Source organism: Apodemus sylvaticus, chromosome 9 (assembly GCF_947179515.1).
Source record: "Apodemus sylvaticus chromosome 9, mApoSyl1.1, whole genome shotgun sequence".
In the NCBI taxonomy this organism is placed as follows: domain Eukaryota; kingdom Metazoa; phylum Chordata; class Mammalia; order Rodentia; family Muridae; genus Apodemus; species Apodemus sylvaticus.
In genome coordinates, this window is record NC_067480.1 from 53,676,715 (window position 1) to 53,703,337 (window position 26,623).

General features: G+C 44.9%; 1 protein-coding gene across 2 annotated transcripts in view; it reads right to left on the reverse strand.

Moving 5' to 3' along the window:
* Kiaa2012 (KIAA2012 ortholog) overlaps positions 1-25,715 on the reverse strand; it is a 113,498-nt gene extending 87,783 nt beyond the window's left edge. For both annotated transcript variants that reach the window (XM_052192979.1, XM_052192978.1), the window contains exons 1-4: positions 25,632-25,715; positions 23,255-23,521; positions 5,724-5,886; positions 2,681-2,836 (exon numbers count right to left, since the gene is read on the reverse strand). In XM_052192979.1, coding sequence (XP_052048939.1) covers positions 2,681-2,836; positions 5,724-5,886; positions 23,255-23,521; positions 25,632-25,715 — 670 coding nt within the window. The remainder of the gene's footprint in view (positions 1-2,680; positions 2,837-5,723; positions 5,887-23,254; positions 23,522-25,631) is intronic.
* Between the last annotated feature and the right edge of the window lie 908 nt (positions 25,716-26,623).

Here is a 26,623-nt window from a genome sequence, read left to right on the forward strand (position 1 = left end):
ATGCTATAAGCAGAAGTATAAACATACAATGAAGAAGACAGTCAATGAACCACTGTGTTTTATATAGACAAAACACATGTGGAGCAGCTTCTGACTGGGGTTCAGTGCCACTAGAGTCTAGCTAGGTTCAAGTGACTGTGTGCCTGGCGTGCTTGGTGGCCCCAGGCTCTGAGGACCTGCCCTGGTCTATACTCTTCCTACTAATCTGGACAAGATCTTCTACCAAGGAGAGAGCTTGATCTGATATTGCCATTGTTTCTGGAAAAATCCTTTTGGATTTCAGAAAAATACCTTTAGATGATGCTAGGCTCTCTTCCAAGCTATCTCTTCCAGTCTTTCTCTCTCTCTCTCTCTCTCTCTCTCTCTCTCTCTCTCTCTCTCTGTCTCTCTCTTTTTACATTTTTATTAGGTATTTTCTTTATTTACATTTCAAATGTTATCCCCTATCCTTGTTTTACCTCCGAAAACCCCCTATCCCATCCCCCCTCACCCCGCTCACTAACCCACCCACTCCTGCTTCCCTGACCTGGCATTCCCCTACACTGGGGCAATGAGCCTTTATAGGACCAAGGGTCTCTCCTCTCATTGATGTCCAACAAGGCCATCCTCTGCTACATATAAGGCTAGAGCCACGGGTCTCTCCATGTGTACTCTTTAGTTGGTTAAGTCCCTGGGAGCTCTGGGGTACTGGTTGGTTCATATTGTTGTTTCTCCTATGGGGCTGCAAACCCCTTTAGTTCCGTGGGTCCTTTCTCTAGCTCCTCCATTGGGGACCCTGTGCTCAGTCCAATGGTTGGCTGAGAGCATCCCCCTCTGTATTTGTCAGGTACTGTCAGGGCCTCTCTGGAAACAGTTATATCAGGCTCCTGTCAGCAAGTACTTGTTTGCATTCCCAATAGTGTCTGGTTTTGGTAACTGTGTATGGGATGGATCCCCAGGTGGGGAAGTCTCTGGATGGTCTTTCCTTTGGTGATACATCAGAAAATTGGACATAGTATTATTGGAGGACCCAGCTATACCACTCTTGGGCATATATCTTGGGCATATACCCAGAAGATGCTCCAACATAGAACAAGGACACATGTTCCACTATATTCATAGCTGCCTTATTTATAATAGCCAGAAGCTGGAAAGAACCCAGATGTCCCTCAGCAGAGGAATGGATATAGAAAATGTACATTTATACAATGGAGGATTATTCAGCTGTTAAAAACAATGAATTCATGAAATTCTTAGGCAAATGGATGGAATTAGAAAATACCATTTTTAGTGAGGTAAACCAGTCACAAAAGAACACACATGGTATATACTCCCTGATAAGTGGATATTAACCCAGAAGTTTGGAATACCCAAGATATAATTTTTCCAGTCTCTTAACTGCTCTTTCAGTGACAGACATTCCCAAGAAAAGCCTTAGTAGGTAAAGTCTCTACACTACTGAATAGTATCAAATCACGGTAATTTTTCTGTGTAGTACTGAGTAGTCTTAACACGTTCATTACACAGATGGACAAATGGAAGCTCAACTCAAAGAGGTTATCTGACTTGCTCAAGATCTTTCATGCCACAAATCAAAGGAGAGACTTTGCAAAACAGATTCATGGTTCTAAAGTTTATGTATTTTTAAAGCATTGTCACAAAAATCACAGGATTAAAGGATGCTAGATGGTGACACATGTCTTTAATGCTAGCATTTAGAAAGCTGAGGCAGGGGGACTGTGAGTTTTAGATTATCCTGGGCTTCATAGTGAGACCCTGTCTCAAAAAACCCCAACCAACCAACCAACACACAAGAAAATTAGAACAAACTTCAGAAATCTGAACACTAAAGTCTATAGCTATGTTATTCAGTTCAGTGGCCATTAACCACATGCTATTTATATGTAAATGGATCAAAATTTAATTAAAAACTCTGTTTCACAGGTGCAGTAGCTACATTTCAAGCACTTACTAAACATACATGATTAATGACCACTCTGCTGGATACCACAGGCCTCATCTGCCCAGACTGAGGCCCTCGCCTTACAAATGAAGAAGATGGAACCAGGTCCCCTGGATTTTATTCTGTGAAACTTTATTTTATTTTGGTTTTTCGAGACAGGGTTTCTCTGTGTAGCCCTGGCTATCCTGGCACACACTATGTAGATAGACCAGGCTGGCCTTGAACTCACAGAAATCTGTCTACCTCTGTCTACGTCTGCCTCCAAAGTCCTTTTGAAAATTTTATTTTAAGCTGTTAAAAATAATCCAAGTATCTGTGAACTGAACTGGTCATGAAATCAACAGTATGGACTCCGGGGATGGCTTAGTGGTTAACATGCTAGACATGTCAAGGCCAGAGTTCAAATTCCCAGAATTCATTTAAACACTGTGTGGGTATAGCAGCTTGCTTAGAATCCAACCTCAGAGGCTAAAGATAGGGGATCCCCAAGGCAAGCTGGTTAGCAAGACTACCAGTTCAGTGAGCTCTGGGTTTGATTGAGAGACCTGCCTCAATGCTACGTAGAGTGACTCCCAACACCAGCCTCAGGCCTCAGCACACATGCACACACACACACATGTGTATGAGCACCCACACCCACACACAAGTGCTCCCACAAAATCGAACATGCATATGCACATATGCGCACACACATACACACACACACACACATATGAAAATTGAAAAAAAATCAGGTACCTTGTGCATAAGATGATCTCTGTTGAATCCAAAATGAAGGGATGACAGGCAGGAGATGGTATTTTGGGGGTACACCTGAAAGATCCTGTTGTGGCCTGAGATTCTTAGGTATCCCAAGCTGACTGTCCTGGAGCAGCACAGAATCCTTGATGTGTCCTGAGGGGCAGGTCAGGAGTTATTGATCTCAATACCAACACCCAATCCAGTACCCAATCCAGAGTTCCGGGGAAACTACAAGTTCCCCAACTGTCAGTAGTCCTGGCTTTGAACAGAGTTAAAGCGGACAATCTGGAGATGAGAAGGGTTATAGAACTCAGTCAGAAGCAGGGAAGCTTCTCTCTCATGTGCCTTGGGTGTTCCTTAGTCCTACCTTACCATTCCCAAGAACTAGGTCCTTGTTGGGAGAACACAGAGGAGATCGAGACTGTGGCTGCTTCCTCGTGTTTACCAGGAGGCTTGTCTCGCTCCAGAGAGCGAGCTCTAATCACAGTAGGCAGGGCTTTCTCGCTCTTGACTCACGCTCAGCAGCCTTCTGAATCTAGTCTAGCCAACCTGCAGTGTTTCTTGAAGGCTCACCAAGGACCCACTCGCTGCTTGTCCACAGGGTAGACGTGGGGGAACTAGACACGGATTCCTCATAGCGGGGTTTGGAGAGACGGCTATCTCTGTACTCAGCTCCACTGCTCTGAGGGTTGGTGATGTGAGGTCAGAAGGCCAGAAGCTCAGTAGTGGCCAGAATTGTTAGAAAAGACTTTATAGAGGATTCGGGCTTGTGTATGCAGTCTAGGTTAAGATTTTTTGTCAATGTTCCTTCAGGTATATATGTATCTGTGTCTGCGCACACGCATATGCACATACATTACGGAACTACAAAGGGCATCGTGAGATATCTCAAGGGAGGTGGAAAACAGAGAGAGCAGTGGTCCAAGTAGTGAGGCAGGAGGACTAAGTGTGAAGACAGATGTGTGAGGAGCAGTCAGACGGAGGAATTAGACCGCGTCTTGTGTGGTTCTTGACCTGTAGGTTGCCCCCTTTGGGAGGTTATTGAACATCCTTTCACAGGAGTCGCATATCCTGCATATCAGATATTTACATCACTATTCATAATAGTAGCAAAACCACTTATGAAACAGCAAAGAAATATTTTTATGGTTGGAGGGTCACCACAACATGAAGAACTGTATTAAAGGGTCACAGCATTAGGAAGATTGGGAACCACTGTCTTAATGATGTATGAATGAAGACGTCCTGATGAAACCAGTTACTTTGTATACTAACATAAACATTGATTTAGAAACCCTTTACAGGGGGCTGGAGAGATAGCTCAGTGGTTAAGAGCCCTGACCGCTCTTCCAAAGGCTCTGAGTTCAAATCCCAGAAACTACATGGTGGCTCACAACCATCCATAACAAGATCTGACGCCCTCTTCTGGAGTGTCTGAAGACAGCTACAATGTACTTACATGTACTAAATAATTAGAAGTCTTAAAAAAAAAAAACTTTTTACAGCTGGGCATGGTGGCCTCATGCTTTTAATCCCAGCACTCAGGCTAAAGCAGGAAGATGTCTGTGAGGTTGAGGCTAGTTCATTTATGCATCAGTTTCTAGGCTAGCCAGGGATGCATGGTAAAACCTTGTCTCAAAAAAAACAAAACAAAACAAAAAACCAAAATAAACACTGAGAAAAAAAAAATGCTTTTAGAAAGGAAGAAAAAGGAGACAAGCTTGAAGTGTGGGATTCATCCCAGGGGCAGGAAGACAGGGCCAGAGGACATCAGGGACATCGAACAGCGAGCGAGTTCTGAAACTCGGGAAGAGAGCGACAGCTGTTGAGACAGTGGCTTCTCACAGGAATCTCAGCCTGGCTTCCCCAACTTGAGGGCTTACTTTAAAGAGAGGCTTTAGCAAGGAGCTATGGCAAAGGACCCGCAAATACAAGCTACCTGTACCCTTTCTTAGACCGCACATACCATTATAGATGGGTGTGAGATCTTTTTTGTTGTTGTTTTAAAGGTGTTACCTTCCTTGAGGCTGTAGGGCCCAGGATGCGGAGGTAGCCTGCTCTGCCTTGGCCCTATCCAGTGATAACACCTTTTTGGTTGAGAAGCTCCTTCTCTCAAGTGGTAAATAAACAGACCGCCTGTAACCGCGGGGCTCCGCCTTGGGAGAAAAACTAATTGGCAGAGAAGCCCACATGGCTCATCCCGGTTCAAACCACCACTTACTGGGCCGAGAGCTGTCTTCCTTCCTTTTCCAGGTAAACCTATAAAGTAAGAAGCAAGCCAGAATTCTCTGGTCCTGTTGGTGCTGAAGGAACGGCAGGAGGCCGAGTGAGGTCTGGCACATCTTACCACCCACCTCACCCCAGTAGTTTGTCAAATAAAATACAAAATGTTCAACTAAGTTTAAGTTTCCAATAAAAAATGAATACTTTTTAGTAGAAATACGTCCCAAATATTGTGAGTTTCGCTGTCAGTGCGGGCGTAGTGTGCTGAATCAGGCGACTCAAATCCCCACTTCAGGCTTCTGTAAGCTTGCAGGGTGCATTTGGGGTTCTGTCAGGCAGAGGGGTGTTCACCCCTCTCCGGAGAAGATGGTGCTGTTTTTAAGAGGACCTGAGATGACCTCAGAAAGGGATCTTGGCAATTCTGGAAAGTGTGGAGCTATGAATGTGGGAAGTATCGACTTTCTGCGCTCAGCTCTGCTTCTGGCTGGCGAACCCTGGACAAAGAAATACTTTGTGTATTTAGAACTCCTTTTGTTTTATCTTGTGACCAGTGGGGTTTAAGATGGAAGCCTTAGCCTGGAGTAGGCTGGGAAGCAAGCTCTGGATTCATTGATGATGAACTGTGTGGGCGGGGCCAGTACTCAGGCAGCCCTTCCTTCCACAAATGTCCCGGCAGAGAAAAGGCACTGGCTGGGATGGAGGCTTGCGGATTTTGCAGAGCTGGACTTTAAATCCTGGCATCAATGGGAAACACACCTTCACATCAGACTGGGCAGTGGGGGAGACTGGTGTCTGCTCCCACCCATTTCCCACTGACCTGCACACTGGAGCCTGTACAAGGTGTCAGGGGGCCATGCCCGCAGAAGGCCGCGGAGGTATCTCTTGGCCGAATACCCAGGCTGGATCTGCCGTTGGGTCTGCTTGCTTTCTGGCTTGATTCGGAAGTAGAGGTAAGGTTGCCGGGCGCTGTCCTGCTTCCTCTGTGGGGACACCAATCAGAAACAGCACTGCAGCTGAGCCCTGAGACTCCAACTGATGCAGGCTGGTTATCCCAACCCTCAGCAGCAGCCCAGAGACTCCCAGGAGGGGCCAGACAAGAACAAATGCCTTGACTAACAAACACAATCCAAGAGTCCAGAGAGCAAAGCCCTGAAAGGCCCCTGAACATACACAGTCCGAGGGGAAGGAGAAATGACAGAAGCCAGACTCTATCTTGAACTAGAGTGTTAGGAAAGAATAAAGCCTCAGAAGACTTAGTCCAGCTGTGGAAATCGTGGAAATCATGGATGCCCTGGTGTTGTGGAAAAGCATGTGCTGAGCTCTCAGTGCTACTCATGGGAAAGCTGAGACAGACAAGGCCTGCCCATGCTCACAGGAAGCCTGACATTTTGAAAATAGTTGATGGTGTTGCATTTCACTGCTGCTAGAGAGAATTTTCTGGGACGCTTCCTCCCAAAGTCAGCCCCTCAGTGCAAAACATGGAACAAACATACAACAGCTAATGCTTGACTGAGATTTATATTGTTTGTAGAGCCTTTAACTCACTGTAATCCTATAGGGTGGACAGATTTTAAATGATGCACAGAATCTCAGAAGATGATTCCTTAAACCCACGAATAGCCAGATGGTGGTGGCACATGCCTTTAATCCCAGCATTGGGGAGACTGAGGTAGCCTGGGCTCTTTGAGTTCAAGGCCAGCCTGGTCTACAGAGCAAGTTCCAGGACAGTCAGGGCTATATAGAGAAACCAGGAAAAAACAAAGGTCCATGAATAACAAAAATTCTGTAGACATTACTAATCATGGCATCCATGATTGATGGCTGAACATGATCTTGGAATACAGGCTCTTAAAATTAACTTCTTAGATTTATTTATCTTATTTCATATGTATGAGCATTTGGCCTGCATGTATGTAAGTATGCCCTATGTGTGCCTGATGCCCGTGGAGATCCAAAAAGGGCCGTGTATACTCTGAGATTAGAATTATAGATGATTGTCAGCTACCATGTGGGTACTAGGAATTGAACCCAGGAACAAGTGCTCTTAATGCTGAGCCATCTCCCCAACCCCCTTAATTTTTTAAAATAAAGGCATAGTTTATATATAACACGCAAAGAGCTTAGATTTTTATTTTAATAAAAGTGAACAACTATATATGCCTTTGTAATCATCATAGAAAATAAAATGCAGAATATTCTCATCTGCTCAGGATATACCCTAAACCACTTCCTCAGCATCTTCCATCTCCCCACCAGATAATCATAGTTTTGATTTCTTTTTTTTATAGTTTTGATTTCTAATCCCATTTATAGAAATGGTTTTACACACACACACACACACACACACACACACACACACAAACACACGTACATATATTCATTGATGTCCCGTGAGTGTGATCCACATTTTTCCACTGAGAACTGGTGTGAGGGAGACCATTTAAACAGTCCCCACAGGGCCATAAAGCAGTCTTGGAAGATAGAGGGTATCTTAGTCCATTTATTACTCCTGTAACAGAATCTGAGCTTGGGTAGTTTATAAAGAATAGAGGTTCGGCCAGGTGATCATGTACACACCTTTAATCCCAGCATTCTAGAGGCAGGGGCAGGATGATCTCTGAGTTTAAGGCTAGTCTGGTCTACAGAGACAGTGTTACACGGAGAAACCCTGTTTTGAAGAGCAAACAAACAATGCAACAAAAAGAACAGAGGTTTGTTTCCTGCAGGTCCTAGAGGTCCAAGGTGGAGGGTTTCATCTTGTGAGGCCGTCTTGCCCCCTCATCCTTGGCAGAAGGTGTGTGTGCACTTGTCCATTTGAGAGCAGGGTGTGGGGATGGCGTAGGGGCTGAATGTGCTCTTTTGTCAGGAGCTGACATTCCTCATAATTAGTCCTGTCTCATTGATAACTCCATTAATCCATTCCTGAGGGTGGAACCCCTGATGTTCAAATCATCACTTAAAGGTCCCACATCTGAGCCCTGCATCTGGGGATTCAGTGTCTCACGTGGGAACCTTGGTTATATTTAAACCACCCCAGAGTGAGGCAGGCTCAGCCAGATGCCCCTGGAGTCAGATAGAACTCAGAGCTTTAAATTTCTCATCAGTGCAAGGCCTCCTGTTCTCCAAGAGCATACAATCTCATCAATGGACCTGGACTTAGCTCCATGAGCCAGCTTGGTAACAGAAGAACAAAAGATGGTTTGAAGCAGGCGCTTCATCAAATGTCCTGGAGAGTAAGAGCCGTGAGACTGGAGTCCAACACGCTCATGCTTGTTAGGATTCAGTAAAACCTGACTCGATGGTTAGCGCAAGGAGAAAGAAACCACACTAGCTCACATATCAAAAAGACAAGGTTTGAAGAGTAATGGGGCTGGTTAGATCAGAAGTTTAATGTCTCCTAAGTTCTACAGGCAGTGAGACCCTTTGTACCTCTGAGAAGCCTTTCACGTCAGTCTTACACACATGCTGAGCTTATATAATGGACACGGGAGACATGAAGCAGGTCCAGAATGCCCAGCAGAATTGGGCAGGAGCTCGAGAGAAAGCCTGGGACAGTCTGTGCCCAGATTTATGGTCAAGGGTGTCAGTGTTCAAGGCTCATTCTGCCTCTGGTCTTTATGACCATGGGCAAGTCTTTGAGCCTTTCTGAACTTCTCCAAAGTAGGGCTAACAGCATGTTAGAAGGAGTGGGAAGTTCATGATATTTAGAACCACGTGACTTAAGAGATTTAGATTTCATAAGTACTAGGAAGATATTCTTTGGGAATCAATAGCAAAGTGAACACATGCTTCTTCTCCCTGCTCTACCACGTTTCAGTCACCCAAGTTCTACGAGGAACATAATTCCTGTCTTTTAGGTTCCATGTCCATACTGTAGATTGACCCTAGTGCCTCACACTCTACTACCAGCCAATATCCCTAGCATCCCCCTACCAAACCCCTCTTTTTGTCCTGAGATGGAATTTCATTCAAGTGCTCCAGGTAGGCTTTGAATCTGGAATCTTCCTTTCTGAAGGCTCCTGAGTGCAATTTCAGTCCTATGCTACCAGGAGTGAGTGTGTATGTGTGTGTGTGTGTGTAATGTGTGCATGTGTGTATATGTATGTATATATGCATGTGCATATGTAGTATGTGTGTATGCATGTATATGTATGTGTGTATCGTGTCTGTATGTGTATGTACACATGTGTGTCTATGTGTGCATATGTGTCTATGTGCGTGCATATATGTGTATGTGTGCCTATGTATGTGTGTGCATGCATGTCTATATATGTGTGCATGTATGTATGTGTGTGCATGTGTATGTGTGTATATATGTATGTGTGCATGTCCATGTGTATATGTATGCATATGTGCATATGTGTGTTTGTGTACGTGAATGTATGTGTGCATGTATGTATGTCTGTGTATGTTTGTATATGTGTGTGTCTGATGTGTATGTAAATGTTCGTGTGTCTGTGTATGCATGTGTCAGTGTGTCTGTATGTGTTTGTATGTGTGCATGTGTGAATATGCACATATATGTATATTTGTATGTATATGTATATGTACATGTGTGTGGCTGTGTGTATATGTGTGTGCACATTTGTATGTGTATATTTGTAGGTCAAAGGACAGCTCTGTCCTCTGCTCCCACCATACAGGTTCTGGAGGATTGAGCTCACTGGCTGAGTCATCTTGCCAGTCCTCTTCTAGAGCTTTCTGGTGCTGTGAATAAAATCATGGAAGTGAGGTGTGTCCTTCTAAGTCCAGCTCTGGTAAGGTGAGCATTTCCTTCCTCCTGGTCTCCAGCCTACCTGCCTTGCATCTGTGAACACGTTCAGTTTTCCAAGCTTTGAGTGGGAATGAGGAGAGCACACTGAGCCAGGCTGCAAAGCTGCTCTGAGATCCCTTCCTGCCCAGCATGTGTCCTTAGGCAAATTAATTACTTCCCAATTAATTTTGCTCAGCAGAAAAAGCTGAGGTGTATAATGTATTCTAACCTTCCAGCAGGTGGGTTTTGTTTGTTTGTTTGTTCTGCCTTGTGCAGAGTATGAGGAACTATGGCAATTTGTGAAATACTTCTTATTGCTGCTTATTAAAAGACTCCCAATTCATTTGTTTTTGTTGTTGTTAATCGAACCCCTTTCCCAGAATATCTTGCATTTTGAAGTGACTGCACTAGTCAGTTTTGGACAAAGAAGTAGAATAGGAAGTTCTTGAGAGTTTCTGGAAAATCTTGTGCCGGCAACTTTCTTTGCTGTGAGCCAATGTGTGATTTCTAGACTCATGGGGCCACTAGACAGGGAATGTCAGCTAGGTGGTTAGGAATCTCACTTCTCTGTAAACCTTTGCTTTAGCTGACTGTTCTCTGAGCATCCAAGTGTCAGTTCTTCTGAGACACTATAGCCTCTGCTAACACAGGGTGGTGACTGTCTTGAGTCTGGATAAGACCAGTTGCCCTTGTTAAGTAATTTCTCTTATATTTCCTCGTTATAGTAATTTTGATGTATCAGTGGGAGCTCTGCTGAGCGGCTTGCTTACGGTGCAAGGAGCTGCCAGGACAAGTCAGGGAAGGCCTTGCCTTGGAATCTGGACTACTTACATATTGTTTTGCTTAGTCTTTGAAAGCTGATCTTGGCTATTGTATTAGTTTTCCATGGCTGCTACAACTCACACACAGCTAGCGACTCAGCTAACAATGTATTATCTTACAATTCTCAGAAGTTTGAAATGGGTTTCAATGAGCTAACATCAAGGTGTGGCCAGGCCTGTGTGTCTGGTGGGGTCCCAGGAAAGAACTATTTCCCTGAAGCCTTCCGTTTCCAGCTTCTCTAAAGCTCCTTGTATTCCTGACTTGTGACGTTTCCCCCAAGCCAGCAACATTGAACAGAGGGTGGGAGGGGGAGGTCCTTTTCATCTTGTGGTCTCTCTGGTTCTCCCTTCTGAGTCCTTACATTTAAAGAATCCTCATAACTACATAGGGCCTACAAGAAAACCCATAATAATCTACCATTTTTAAGACTATCAAGCTAAGCGTGGTACTGGAATCCAGTATACAGAAGATAGAGGCAGGAGGTTTGTGAGTTTAGGAGCGGCCTGAACTATAGGATGAGACCTTGTCTCAAAACAAAACAAAACAAAACAAAACAGGGGCTAGGAGTGTGACTTTGTGCTGGAGTACTAGATGAGCACGTACAAGACCGAACCAAATCAAACCAAACTTCACCCCATTAGCAGCCCCCATTCTATCTGCAACCCCAACTCCTCCCCTTTGTCATATTGTAACACATTAAAAGTCTCTAGGGATCAGACAAAGGACGTACTGGGTTGGTGTGTGTGCAGTGCACGTGTGTGTGCATGGTTTTTAGTTTCTTTTGGTCGTTTCTCCAGTGATACCTAGGAAGGTAATTTATAAAGTCTCCTCACAGGCTAGACAGGGGCATAGGGAAGGAAGACCAGGACCACTGAGGAGGCTGGCTAGGATGAGGACTGTCTCCATGTTTCTAATATGCATAATGTGAGTGGAAACAAGGCGAAATACAGAGGAGCGAGTTAGAATGGTCCCCGCCTCTTAAAGAGAATCTTTACGTATAATGACAGTGGAGAGACTGAAAGAAAATATTAAAATACTAAAAACAGCAATATTACACTGCTGGGCACGAACACACTTCACTCTGTTATAAGATCAAAATTTTAGTAATATGGTTAGATTCTATTTATAAGGAGGGAGAGTTAAAAATCAACTAACTTTAGTGCACCCACCTCCTCTTCTCTTCCGTATTTTCCTAGTCCTCTCTTTCCCAGTAGTTCTCTCTGCTCTCCACCCAACCACCCACTCAGAGGTTACTTGAAAACAGAGAGGGAGACAGAAGGGAGCCGGGGAGGGAGTTTCTGGAAGAGGGAAATAAACACGACAGCAGGAGGCTGGCTGCGGTGGGTTCAGACTGCTCAGCCTGCCGTGGCTTTGCCAGTCAAGCCTCTCCAGGCTTCTTGGGAGACGAGTAATTAGTGTGCTCAGAGCAGCCTGTGAGCCACCCTCCACCTTTAATGAGAGGCTTGCTCTGACAGGCTGCCTTCCCCATGTCTACCAGGCCTGTGAAGAGGGGTGTATGTGTGTGTGTGTGTGTGGTGTGTATGCATGTGTGTGTGTGTGTGCATGTGTGTGTGTGGTGTGTATGTGTGTGTGGTGTGTATGTGTGTGTGGTGTGTGTGCATGTGTGTGTATGTGTGTGCATGTGTGTGCATGTGTGTGTTTGGTGTATATGTGTGTGCATGTGTGTGTGTGGTGTGTATGTGTGTGTGGTGTGTGTGCATGTTTGTGTATGTGTGTGCATGTGTGTGTGTGGTGTGTATGTGTGTGCATGTGTGTGTGTGGTATGTATGTGTGTGCGGTGTGTATGTGTATGTGGTGTATGTGTGTGGTGTGTGTGTATGTGTGTGTGTGTGGTATGTGTATGTGTGTGTGTGTGTGTGTATGTGTGTGCATGTGTGTGTGGTGTGTATGTGTATGCATGTGTGTGTGTGATGTGTATGTGTGTGCGGTGTGTGTGTATGTGGTGTATTTGTGTGGTGTGTGTATATGTGTGTGTGTGTGTGGAGTGTGTGTGCATATGTGTGTATGTGTGTGCATGTGTGTGTGTGGTGTGTATGTGTGTGCATGTGTGTGTGGTGTGTATGTGTGTGCGGTGTGTGTGTATGTGGTGTATGTGTGTGGTGTGTGTGTATGTGTGTGTGTGGTATGTGTATGTGTGTGTGGTGTGTGTGTGTGTGTGTGTGTGTGTAAGGGGGACTGACTCCTAGGTCCTTGTGCTGCCTTGCATCTGCTGTGCTGTCCACTCATCCCAGGACAGAAGGAGGCGGTGGTTAGAGCTTGTATACCTGCTCAGTTCGGCAGGGCACCAGCATCCTCAGGAAGGTCAAAATGGCCTGCCCAGCCAGCTGCTACCACACTGCAGAGAGCAGCCCAGCTTCTGTGCACAGAAGTCCACAGAGGCTGAAGAGAGATGCCCAGAAATACCAGAGCTGGTAGGCAAAGCCCCCTCCTGACCAACTCTGCCTTCGTCAGATTCTCCAGATCTGTTCTGCAGGCACAGTCCATGCCTGGCTGATTCCCTGAGTTCCCTCTGCTTGCTCGGGCCCTGCTCACCTATCCTGGGTCTCCACTTATTTTTAACCACAAGATTCCATTTACATTTTTCCTCCTTCAGAAAGCCACGCTAGACTTTCCCAGGCAGAGGCAGTCATGGTGGGAAGACACCAAAACTGCAGAGGCAACAAAGGCACAATTATCCAAACAGGATGGGGCTGTAGAGATGGCTTAGTGGTTAAGAGCACTGGCTCCTCTTCCATAGGTACCGAGTTCAAATCTTAGCAACCACATGGTGGCTCACACCCATCCATAATGAGATCTGATGCCCTCTTCTGGAGTGTCTGAACACAGCTACAGTGTACTTACATATAATAAATAAATCATTAAAAAAAAAAAACACCAGGATTACTCCAGACTCAGAAAATTAACAGTGAAGAAGCCTGTAAAATGGAGTGTTTTAAATAAAGTAGTTCTCTGGCAAAGGATAACTATTCAGAATATAGAAGGAACTCAAAACATTAATAAAAAAATCCAGTTTAAAAGTGGGCAATGTATGCAGGCACTTCTCAAAAGAAATCCAAATGGTCAAGAGACTTGTGAGAACAATGCTTAACACCACTCGAAGCAGAGCTTCAACTGGAGACCATCTCACCCCAATTAGAAAAACTGTTATTACAAAGAAGAAGAAGAGGAGGAGGAGGAGGAGGAGGAGGAGGAGGAGGAGGAGGAGGAGGCAGGAGATAGTTCTGAGGTGAACGTGTTTGATGCTAAGCTTGCTGAGCTCAGTTCTTGGGACCTTATGCCCACCCACACGTGTTTATGGTGTATTATACAGACAAGTTTTAAAAAGACAAGAAGTAGTGGCTAGGGAAATAGCTTAGTTATTAGAGTGCTTGCTAGCATGCCTGAGGCCTTAGGTTCTATCCCCAACTATGCTGCCTGAAAGCCTAGCACTGTAGAGATGGGAGCCAGAGGGTCAGGAGTTCGAGGTCCTTCTCAGCCACATGGTGAGCTTGACACCAGATACAAGATCTGGTCTTTAAAAGGACAAAGATGACTGAATACTAAATACTGGTGCGATTTGGAGCAAAGGGAATGCTTAGCACTGTTGTTGGGAATGTAAATGAGCACAACCACCGTGCAGAAGAAAATGGAGAGGCCTCTAAACACTGAGAACTGATCCTCCACATGACCTGTCAGGCAAACTCACCGCTCCACAGTAACAGAAGAAAATCACCAGAGCAGCACTCTCATCAACAGCTAAGACGGAATCTTCCTAGATGCCCACGGGTGATGGATGAGTAAGGGTCTTCCTCCCATGTGTGTTGGGAGCATAGCATGAAGGTCCTCTTACCCACAGATCTCCAGGAAAACCAGGAATGTTACGTATATGGGATTTTCCCCTCGAAGGAATGGATGTAAAACCTGTTCTTCCATCCAGAAAGCTGGGAATTGGAGGTGACTAAAAGCCTGGTGGTCTGTGTTATCTGTTGGGCCAGGCCATATCGAGTTTCCACAACCAGGACTGGAGATGGCTAGTGATCTAAATGACTTCTGTGATATCTGTATGACGGAGACCAGGCCACATCCTTCCCTAGGCTAGTACAGGCAGCCTATCTCTAGAACCGACCTTCTTAGAAGAAACGAGATGGACCCTGAGTTGAGTTTCGATGTAATTATGCTTCTTGTGCACCTGGGAGTGTATTGTACCAGGAAACTTTTTTCTAAAGTACTGGGTTTAAATGTGCTGATAATGAACTGCCTGCCTTCAGACTTTCAGGAAGGTTTGATCCAGAACGAGGAAGTCAATTTGAACTGAGTTTTCATTCTTATCTCTTCCAGGTTTGTTTCCCTGCCTGACAGCCGCAGAGATCCCTCACGAGTGGATTCTATAAGGAGGCCGGGATGCAGAGCAGTATTGGAGGCAGGAAGGATTCAGAAGGAGAAAGCACCGTGTGTTCTGCAGCACGGGGGTGGGGTGGAGTGGGGGGTGGTGGCTGGAGCTCACAAGAACCATCTGTTTTATGAGTAACTCGAAGGGAAAAGCTCGAAGGCTCCAAATGCAAGGTCATGCTAAGCCAGGCTGAAATGCCAGTGACCTTATTTGCACACATGTGTGTAAGCAGGAGTTGCACATGTATACTGAAAAACCACACCATACCTGTATATTCTGTATGTTAGCCAAAAATTAATGTGTGCATGCATTTTTTGGTTTCTGGCTTTGGGTTCTGAGATAAATGAACTATGCTGCCCAGGCTGGTCTTCTGGATTTAAAAGATCATCTTGTCTTAACCAACTGGGTACGTGGGAGTATAGATGCAGACCACTGTGCCAACTTAAGAGGTTTAAGACAGGGGCTGGAGAGATTGCCCAGTGGTTAGGGACACTCTGTTTTTTTGTTTGTTTGTTTGTTTGTTTTTTTGTTGTTGTTTTTTGTTTTTTGTTTTTGTTTTGTTTTTGCTTTTTTTGTTTTTGTTTTTGTTTTTTTTGTTTTGTTTTTTTGAGACAGGGTTTCTCTGTGAAGCTCTGGCTGTCCTGGAACTCACTCTGTAGACCAGGCTGGCCTTGAACTCAGAAATCCACCACTGCCCAGCAAGGGACACTCTTAATAGACATCGTAATGATTAATACTTAGAACTTCCAGAGGCTGCTCTTCCAGAAGATCCCATTCCGTTCCCAGCACCCACATGGCAGCTCACACTGTCTGGAACAGTTTCAGAGGGTGCAGCACCCTCTTCTGGCCTTGAGGGCTCTGCATGCAGCTGATACACAAACATGCACACCAGCAAAGCATCCATACTAATAAAATAACTGAAAAAACTGTATAAAAAAGGGGTTCGGGACAGTGACTAAGGGAGGTTAGGTAGGATGGTAACCTTCATGTTCAGTTTGGATGTTAGACAGGACACTAACTTCTGATCTATCAGTACCATTTATATGTGTGTTGAATTATCACACTGAGCCCCATAAATATATGCAATAAAAATTAAATAACAATACAGCAATCACAAAGCGCCCCTTGCCCCCAGTTGTTCCTCAGTGCTATAGGACAGCTTGTCTTACAGATCAACTGCATCTCACTGGGACGCAGTAGCTTTCTTCACCAGTCTGTTGGGTGGAGGCTGTGGCTCCCCACGACAATGCTAGCAATGAATATGTTCACTCCAGCACTGTGTGTTGGTGTCTGCTATGTGCTGGGCATTGTCCTGGGTGCTGCCTGGATACTTCTTAGCTCAGCTGAATGTGGGAGACCCAGTGTCTCCACAGCCAACTTCCCGAGCCCCAGTTTTGTAATTTTTTTTTAAAGTGCGGAAACAAATGTTAGTAATGGTGTGCACAACGATGTGAATGTACTAAATGCCAGCATATTGTACACAGAAAAATGATAAAAATTTTGTAAGCTTTGACGCAATAGGAAAATAGTATAAACCTTATAAAGTGAGAATTAAATAAGGCTATAAGACAATTAGACTAATAACAGGTTTAACAGTAAGTTCTAGGTGTTAGTCATCATTGTATTCTTCAGAACCAGGAGGATGGCTCAGCGGTAAAGGTGTTAGTCAGCTGTGCAAGACAGATGACCTGAGATTGATCCCTGAAACCCAAATAAAAAATCTGGATGCCACCGGGCTGTGGTGGCACATGCCTTTAATCCCAGCACTTAAGAGGCAGAGGCAGGCGGGTCTCTGCGAGTTCAAGGCCAGCCTGGTCTACAGAGTGAGTTCCAGGACTGCCAGGGATATACAGAGGAACCCTGTGTCAAAAAAAAAAAAAATCGGTTTGCAATGGTGTGTGTTTGTAATCCTGGCACCCCTGTGGAGAGATGGGAGGTAGAGACAGGAGCATCTTCTAGACGCTGCTGCTGCTGCTGCTGCGCCAACAGCTAGAGAACCATGCATAGCAGCAGAAGGAAGGAGGAGACTGGCTTAGCAAGGTGGAAGAGGAGAACTGGCTTCCGAAACTGTCCTCTGAGTTCTTCACAGGTCCCATGACAGGCGTGTGCTCACACTCAGGCACATGCGCGCTCGCGCGCGCGCGCGCACACACACACACACACACACACACACACGCACACACACACACACACACACACACACACGCACATGCACACACACACACACACACACACACACGCACACACAGTGAGAAAGGGAAAAATTAAAGTGGAAAATGAAGTAAACAGACTCTGTTAGCTCTACAAGGGGTCTAATAGATGAAAACTATAAAGCCTAGAAAAACACGAGCCTACTGAGTCATATACATTTGGCATGAAAGCATTTTCTGTAATCCAGTTAGGTTTTAATTTTAAAATTTGATTCATTTTCTTAGAACTGTAAATGGTTTGTGTAAGGAATGTGTTGGAAGACTCAGATCTCTTCTCTTCCCTCCTCTTTCCTCCCTGTCTTTGTCTATCTCTTTGACCCCTTGAGCTGGTACTTTCTCTCCCTCTCCCCCTCCCCCCCCCTCTCTCTCCCCTTCCCCCCCTCTCTTTCTCTCTCTCTCTCCTCCTCCTCCCCTCTGTCTCCTAGTGGAGACTGAGGTACAATCTTAGATCTCACACACCACGCAGGGCAAGCACTCTTTCTCTGGGCTCTCCAGCTCTGTTTCTTCCATATTGCTATAACTGTGGAGAATCATTTTTCTTCTGAGACATGTAGTGGCTAGGGGCTGAGCTGAGCTTTAGAATAAATTGTCTATGCTCCAACTCCAACTGCATAGCTTGGGTGTGTAATTTGGGGTAAATTATTTAATTCCAAGTTTCACTTTTTTCCTCCTTCAAAGCAGAGGTAATGCTAGCACACCCATGTTATATAAGATTGTTCAGATTAAGTGACATTCTCTACACAGAAATTCTGGTAGAGTTAGCATTCAGAAAATATTAGCATGAGCTGGGGGGGGGGTGGCTCTGTTGGTAAGTACTTGCCTTGCAAGAATGAGAAAGTAAGTTTGGATCCCTGACACCCATAGGAAAGCCAGGCGTGTCAGCACATGCTGCCGTATGATCCCAGCATTGGGGATCCTTGAGGCTCACTGGCCATGAAGTCAAGTCAAATGGGTAAGTTCCAGGATTAGTGAAAGACCTTGTCTCAAAACAAGGCAGAGGGTGACTGAGGGAGACGCCTGACGTTGACTTCTGGCCTAACAATGAATTCATGTTCTGATGGTGTTTGGAAGTGGGACCTCTGGAGATGATTAGGGTTAAAGGAGGTGATGAGGCTGCCTCCTCTACCCCCATGGCATTAGTGGATTTAGAAGAAGAGGAGGAGGAGGAGGAAAAGGAGGAGAGGCGGAGGAGGAGAGGTCAGGTTTTAATTTTGTAACATGAGGCTTAGCTCTGAGACCATTTGATTACCTCTGACTTGTTAGATGCAGCCTGTCACCGGATGTGGTATAGACACTAATGTCAAGCACTTGAACTGACAAGCTGCCACCGGCCTTACTCTATAAATTACCCAGCCTGCTGTATTCAGTAACAACAGAAAATGGACTAACGTAAGCATCTCCATTTATTTATTTATCCATGTATGTATCCATGTATGTATCCAGACTGGCCTCAAACTCAGATCCACTTACCTCTGCCTTCTGAGTGCTGGGATTAAAGGTGTGCAACATCATGATCAGAGAAAGTAGGCATTTTAAAAGTATCAGTAGATTCACAAAATTTTGAAAACATAAGAGTGATAAATAAGAAAACAATTTGAAAATTAATATATCTGACGATTTTAGAAACTCTTTAGAATTCTGTTGTGTTTCAAAATCATAGCCATGATTTTCATTCAGAAACCGCCCCAGATTATAACTCTCTGGGTTTACAGCCAAGCGGTTTCTAAATATGGAGATGCTGAATGACTAGAAGTCCTCAGTGACGGTTTTAACTTTGTACCAAAACAAAACAAAAACCAAGAGAAGGCTCAGCAGCCTGCAGAGGTCTGAGAACTCCGAAGTCTATAGTCTTTTGACCTGATATTGATCTTTGCTCTTCAGGAAGCTGAATCATCGGGAAACCTGCCAAGTGGACCCAGAGATGCCCTCAGACTGGCACACAACTGGGGACACTGTGCCCATAAACTACTATCTCCCTGCACCATGTTCTTTCTGAACCTGTGTATGGAGGGGGATCTTGTTCATTTGGGTTCTAATTCTTGGCCCAGCCAGTCCAGACATTCAGTAAGCATCAACTCCCACAACGGTGACCCTCCTGCTCTGCTTTCTTCCCCGTTTGGGCTCTTTAACTTTGAGTGTGGTCTTTCTGTGATTTTGTCTTTTTTTTTTTTTTTTTTTTTTTCAGAGCTGAGGACAGAACCTAGGGCCTTGTGCTTGCTAGGCAAGTGCTCTACCACTGAGCTAAATCCCCAACCTTAAGTGTGGTCTTTTTAACTACTGGTCTCCTTACTTAGACAAAGACAGAGTGACCCAGAGGAATACAGTGTGGGTCACGGTGGATTCAGTTTATAGCATAGTTTGCTGAGTAGGATTTTAACCACTGAGCCACACCTCCAGCACAGTTCTCAGCTCTACTCTACCTATAACAGCGCCAGGATCATGGCTAATACTCAAGCACTTTCTATTATTTATTTATTTATTTATTTATTTATTTTTGACATAGAGTTTCTTTGTGTAGCCTTGGCTGTCCTAGAACTAGCTCTATAGACCAGGCTGTCCTAGAACAGATCTCAACAAGAGATCTGACTGCTTCTGCCTCCCTAGTGCTGGGATTAAAAGTCATGCACCACTACCACCAAGCAATATTTTTATTTTTAATTTTTGTGTGTGTGTGTGTATGGGTTTGTATATGTGTAAGTATGGATGCCTGCAGAGTTCATAGGAGGCCACTGGAAGCCCGAGAGCTGGAATTACTGAGGACTGAGAGCTGCCTGAACTGCATGGTAGAAATAACAGTCAGTTCACCTCTGGAAGAGCATCAGGTGCTCTTAACTGCTGAGCCAAACATTAGTATTTTTTAAAACTTAGATGTGGATACTATTTTGTAATCTCCTTATTTTATTCATTTGTCTGTCTGTCTATCTATCTATCTATCTATCTATCTATCTATCTACCTACCTATCTATCTAATTTATCTATCTACCTATCTACCTACCCATCTATCATCTATCAAGACATGGTTTCTCTGTGTAATCCTTGCTATTCTCGAACTAGTACTATAGAAGACCAAGCTAGCCTCTAACTCAGTGATCTGCCTGCCTCTGCCTCCTGAATGTTGGAACTAAAGGCGTGTGCCACCACACCTGGCTGTAATCTACTTTTATTTTATTTCATTTCATTTCATTTCATTTTATTTTATGTATGTGAATACACAGTCATTCTCTTTAGACATACCAGAAGAGGGCATCAGATTTCATTACAGATGGTTGTGAGCCACCATGTGGTTGCTGGGAACTGAACTCAGGACCTCTGGAAGAGTAGTCAGTGCTCTTAACCGCTGAGCCATCTCTCCAGCCCTGTAATCTACGTTTAAAAGGACATTGTGACTATTTTTTCATGTGATTTGTGATTAATACATTGTTTCTTTCCTGCCCCAGAATCTGTACTATAATTATTTTAATCAGTATTCGATTGTGAGACACTTACAGTTTCCAGTGTTCTGTGAAGTGACGGATAGATAACTCTATAGGAAACACTATTTGGGGCATAAATCTTGGGTCCATGTCTGCTTCTTTCCTATGGGGCTTCTAAAAGTAGAATGCTGAGTCAAAGGGCATCAATCCTTTACAGGCTTCTGCCAAAATACTCCCCAAAAAGGTCATGTGGCTTTTCAGTTTAATGATTGAAACTATTTCCCCACAGCCTTTTGAAAATGGGCGCTGGGCTCCTGGCGCTCTGGAGTCTATAGCTTTCCTTTCCAAAGCTAGTATCTGCTGAAGTATTCACCTTCCTTAATCCCAGTTTCCTTGAATTGTTTCTCTTTTAAAATCTACAATACTATGCCTCCTAACCTTAAGTTTCTGTCTCTTACTATTCCAAAGCCTTCTTTATACCATTTCCCTTCCAGCCATCTGGAGTTGGACTATGCCGCTGTTTCCTATAGGTTTGAGTCCTGACTAGAAGACAGGTCCTAGAGGGCAAGAACATAGCTCTTCTGTGGAGTCCAAACCTCACCAAAGGCAGAGACAGAGCTATATCAAGTGGAACAAGCAATTTTATAAATTAGTAAATTCCCCATTCCCCTAAAAAAAAAAGTAAAAAAAAAGTAGACATATTCAAAGGATGTAAAAAGTATTCTCTCTCTGGGATGAGTTATTCTAGCCAGGGAAAACAGAACCTATTTTAAGAATTTAAATATAGAAGGGGTCCAACAAAATGACTTGGTAGGTAAGGAGAGGTGCTTGCCACCATGCCTGGCAAACTTTGATGACCTGAGTTTGATCCCTGGAACCCCATGGTAGAAGGAAGTTGTCCTCTGACCTCCACACTCATGACATGGTACGTCCACCTTCGCAATCAAGCAAGCAAGCAAGCAAACAAACAAACAAACGCTAAATGCAGAAGGAATTTAACTTAGGGCAAATTAGGAAGTCAAATAGATATTGAAACAACATTGAGATCTGCAATCATAAGTTGATTCCACCTGATTCTAGAAGGACAAAGAGAAGAGCAGGGCCAACGGTCACCGGGAAGGGCCTGGGACTGGTGTGGGCCTATCTGCAGGAAGGTGGACTACAGAAGTTGTACAGGTGTTTCTTGTCAACAGGGCAGAATGGAAGGGGGGAACTCTTCTGGATTTCCCCTCCTTCTCCCTTCCAGTCTCCTCCCAATGTACCCTACTGCCAATGAGCTCATTAACACAGATGTTTCTAGAATTGTATGGAGCCTGTGGTCAACTGTATGAACAGAGTGGAGCAGGAGAAGGATGTGGAAAACAGATGGGCCAGGCACAATGACCTCTAGAGTCCCTTCGAGTTCGTAGACAGTGGACAGGTGCTCAGACCCAGGTTGCTCTGCCACTCACTGACCTCAGGAAGTCACTCAACTCCTTTAAGTTTCAGTTTCCTTATCAGCAAGAGAGCCAGTGTGGAAGCAGCAGGATGAGAGGAAGTGTTGAAAGCCAGCCTGGGCTATACAGTGAGATCCTGTCTTTAAAAGATGGATAGGCAGGGACAAGGAAGGTTGCTGAGAAAATCCTCATCTCATGGGAGCATGCTGGAGGGTCAAATTAAACAACAGCTTAAAGTAACAGTAAACATTTGACAAACATTTCTTTCCCTTTCATTCAAGAATTTATGTATGATTTCATGGTCAAGGGCGGTGGGGCATGGGTCAAGAGGACAGAAGGGGCTTTCATTTGGCCTGTGGTAGGATGTGTGAGTAAGGTGCCTGATGATCAAAGTGGAAGACAGACCGGGAGACACTGAAAGTGTGCACAGCCAGTCAGACAGTGCTTGCCCCATTGGATGCTCAAAGAAATCAATGAATAATGGGATAGGGATGCTTGCAATGGAGGAAGCAGTGTTCCATTTTTGCTCAGGAAGTGGAGAAGTCTTTATGAGAGTTTTAAAGGTTGGGTTGAGTTATCCAGAGGCATGCAAAAAGAATAGCTGAGAACTGAGTTGTTGGGGTGAGCTCATCTGCTTTAGGAGGGGTGGTGAGGGGGCCATCACTGTGGTGGGATGAAGAAGTGGCCCATAGGCTGACATGGAAGAGAGAGCCAGTGAATGAAAGGCCTGGTGTCAAAAGCCTTATTAGAACTGAGAGACTTTGAAACTAGGGAGTAACTCCCCATCTCTAATCTAAATCTAGAATTTCGCAGAATGGCATGTCTTCCTAGACTGTCTTAGGGCTGATGCATGCGGTTATAGAAAGCAGAGGGTCGTGCTCGCTTCTCAGTATGAACCAGAAGAGAGCTTCCCCTTAATAGTAAACGCAGAATGGAAAAAGTAATTAACTTCTACTGATGCCAAAATGCTCAAGGTAAATATTTAAAACATTCTAGTGTCCACAGGCTAGGAACATCAAAGGAGGAATGGGGATGTTTGTGGTCATAGGACAGGCTTTCAGAGGTCTGGTTACACTCTGGATGTGACAGGAATTTTGTGTCACTGTGACTGGAAGAGAAATATGACATGATAATCCCAGAATTCCAGAGTCTCCTTGCTTTTGGAGCTTTCCCCGAATATGATCTATGAGCCTCATGGCAGTTCTTGGCACACGGGGCAAGTTCACAAAATGGAGGTCTGAAAGTTCCTTCCCGCCCAAGAAGTTACATTCATGGCTGCAATCACATTTATGAACACATTCACCATTATCTTTCTCAATCCCACCTTTCTCCTTCCGTATGCCAAGATGGCTTCTTTGAGGTCTTGAAGTGTGTGCAGTCCCAGGTCCTGCTTCTTCCTGGATCCTCTTCTCCTTTCCCTGGGTGTCCATGCTGACACAGCTAGCCCTTCTGAATAGAGGATCAGTGCCCCCTTTCTTGTGCTGAAGGTCTTAGGAAGAAAGAGGCTCCAGGAGTGCTGGCTGGCACTGTCCTTATTCTGGGCTTTGCTGACAAGGATATAGTCTTCCTGAGACTTCCAGTTCAAATAGTCCTTTAATGGAAAGAAAAATTGTCAACTGGACACTGTGTGTGGTGGTTTGAATAAGCTTGGCCCATGGGGAGTGGTACTATGAAGAGGCATGGCCTTGTTGGAAGAAGTTCATCACTGTGAGGGTGGGCTTTGAGGTTATATGCTCAAGCTTCACCCAGTGCAAAAGAGAGCCTCCTCCTGGCTGATTGCGGAGGACAGCCTCCTGGATGTCTTCAGATCAAGATACATAACTTTAGGCTCCTCTAGCACTCTGTCTGCCTAGATGATACCCTGCTTCCCACCATGATGATAACGGACTAAACCTCTGAAACTGTAAACCAGCCCCAATGAAATGTTTTCCTTTATAAGGGTTGCCTTGGCCATGGTGTCTCTTCACAGTGATTAAACAGTAACTAGGACACTGTGGAAGATCCCTCTGCAGCAAACACTGTTTGTGCAAAGGTTTTGGCTTTCTAAAACCATTTACTAACATGTACACGTGCGTGCACACATGCCATGTACGTGTGTAGGGGTCAGAGGACAATGTGTGGGCATCAGTTTCTGCCTTCTACCTTATGGGCTTGAGGGACCACACTCAGGTCGTCAGTGTGAATGGTAATTGCTTTTACTGAGTCTCTCCACTCACTCACTCTCTGCTTCCTGCTTGTTAAATTTTCTCTGAATGTTCAGGTGGAATTTTGGAACAGAACTACTCTTTAACAATTGGGTTTTCTCCCTTTAGTGCAACTGGCCTTTAATCCCAGCAGACAGATGGAACTCTGTGAATCTGAGGCTACCCAGGCATGTGTAAATCTCTATCCAAGACAGCCAGGGCAACAAAGAGAGCCGCTGACTCACAAAACAAAACAAAACAAAACAAAACAAAACAAAACCCAAACATGGGCTTGGAGAAATGGCTCAGCGGTTAAGAGCTTGTTGCTCTTCCAGAGGTCCTAAGTTCAGTTCCCTGTATCCACATTAAACATTTCACAGCCCTCTGTAACTTCAGATCCAGGGCAGCCAACACCTCTGGCCTCTTCAGGTACCTGAACTCACATACCCCACATGCTGCAGACACAGACACCTACAGTTAACTAAAAATAATAGAAACCTTAAAACACACACTCACCAACACAATACCAAAAAATCAGTAGAACCTAGTACACAAATCCATTTTATTCCATACAACTTTGAGAAGAGCTGGAGCTGTCTAGAGGCTTTGAGTAGAGCACGGTAGGTTACAGGCTAGTTACACCTTCTAGTATATAAACAAGGATTCAGAATTATCAAGGACACTAGATGACTTGGCAATTAGATTCGGACTGATAACCAATTTAAATATGAGAAGCTATTCCAACCTGCTACCGTTTCTGCTATGCAGAGAGAGGAAATCTATACATTTCAGATTCTATGTAACATTGCCTAATTTGACTACTTAGGCACCTATAAAGTGGCTAAATATTTTGTAAGTGTATGCCCTTGGCTATTGAAGTCCTTTGAAACTTTATTTCAAAGTGGGGGGTCAAATAATATATCAAACTACCACAACATAGAGATCTCTGTTTGACCTGTGAATTTGCAAAGTTCCCCAGTGCCTCTATTGTTCCTGGCAATCCTCAAGAAATAAAATTCCAGCACAAAAAGGGGAGTTTTGCCACCTCTTTAAAAATCTCCTAAAATGAGATTTGTTTTGGCCTCTGTGAATCCTGTGGGTTTGAATTCTACAACATTCCAAATAGCATTGAAAGGCACAAACATACGCAGTGTTTCAACCACTGAGCACGGGCTCCTTAAAGCCAACAGCAGTCCGCTCTCCTTCTAAACGCCAGGTGGAAATTCTGGTCTTGAACCAAATGTCTAGTCTCAGACAGTCTAACTTCTCCTTCAGGCCTGAGCAGAGGCAGTGGGGAGCAGTGGGGAGCAGTGGGGAGCAGTGGGGAGGAGTGCGGAACAGGCATGAGGAAGGCAGATCGTTCCTATGGTAATTTTGGGAGTCAGGCACACAGGGAAGATCCTCCAGTGTCCTCTGCTATCTTGGCTTCAACACTTCCTGAAACATAGCTTGAAAAAACAGAACACCCGCCCCCATCTTCAAACTATGCCCCGCCCCCACCCCAGCTCTAAGGCTTACCTCTGGTTCAAAATAGACTTCCAACTTCTGTTTGTCCTGGACCAACTTCCCATGTCCTCGGCTCAGAAGAGAGAGGGTGAACATGTTTCCTTTCTGACTACTCCCTCTCAAGGGCAGTTCATCTTAGTTTTGAAGGCTGAAAACTGGTCACACCTCAGGGTTTCCAAAGCTCAACAGTAGGCCAAAGGAGACTACGAACATTGGGCCTTTTATGAAATACATTTCCCCTTGTACAGCAGTCTAGTACCAGCCAGCCACACCGCCACACAGTTTAGACAGAGCGCATCTGTGTGGAGAGAAAAACCAAAATGTAAGGCCTGGCTCCTCAGACAGAGGCTGTGTACTCTCTGCTCCTTTGAGCCCTGTGTTGTCCCTGACACCTGGTTGCTCTGCTACAGCCTGTTTGCATCTGCAAATCTGGGCCAAGTCACCATCCTCCTCACTGTAAGTGGAGGCTGTTTTCAGTTGCTATGGCAGCATAGGGGAATGAAATCCTTTAACCCAGGCAAGGCAGAGGCAGCCAAAGGCACTGGCTGAGGTGGAGATGGAGGTGGGGCTGCCCACTGGACATTGAAGGGACAGGCAGTCTCACATACCAAGTCCGGAGGCAGAAGGTGGGTTGGGAGGCCATATTGGGGTATTTATTTTTTTAACACATGAGCCTGTCACTGTCAACTAACCATTAACAGACTTCAGGGAATCCTCTAGGTCACTTAAAGCCATCTGTGACATTTCCCTTGGCTGTTCCCCAGGATCCCCTGAACTAGACAGAAAGTCTTATTTTATTAATGGCTGCTTTGCACGAGTGACTTTGCACGGGAGACACTGGGAAGCTCTGTCTTTCTTTGCATACCTGGTTCTCAGTGGGGGACATTTCAGTTGTCACATCAGCCCCCTCCCTACACCCCCCCCACACACACACACACTAACACACATGACCATACCACTTTGAGGCCTAGGATATTAAATGTCTTGCAAGGTGTGACTGTCTT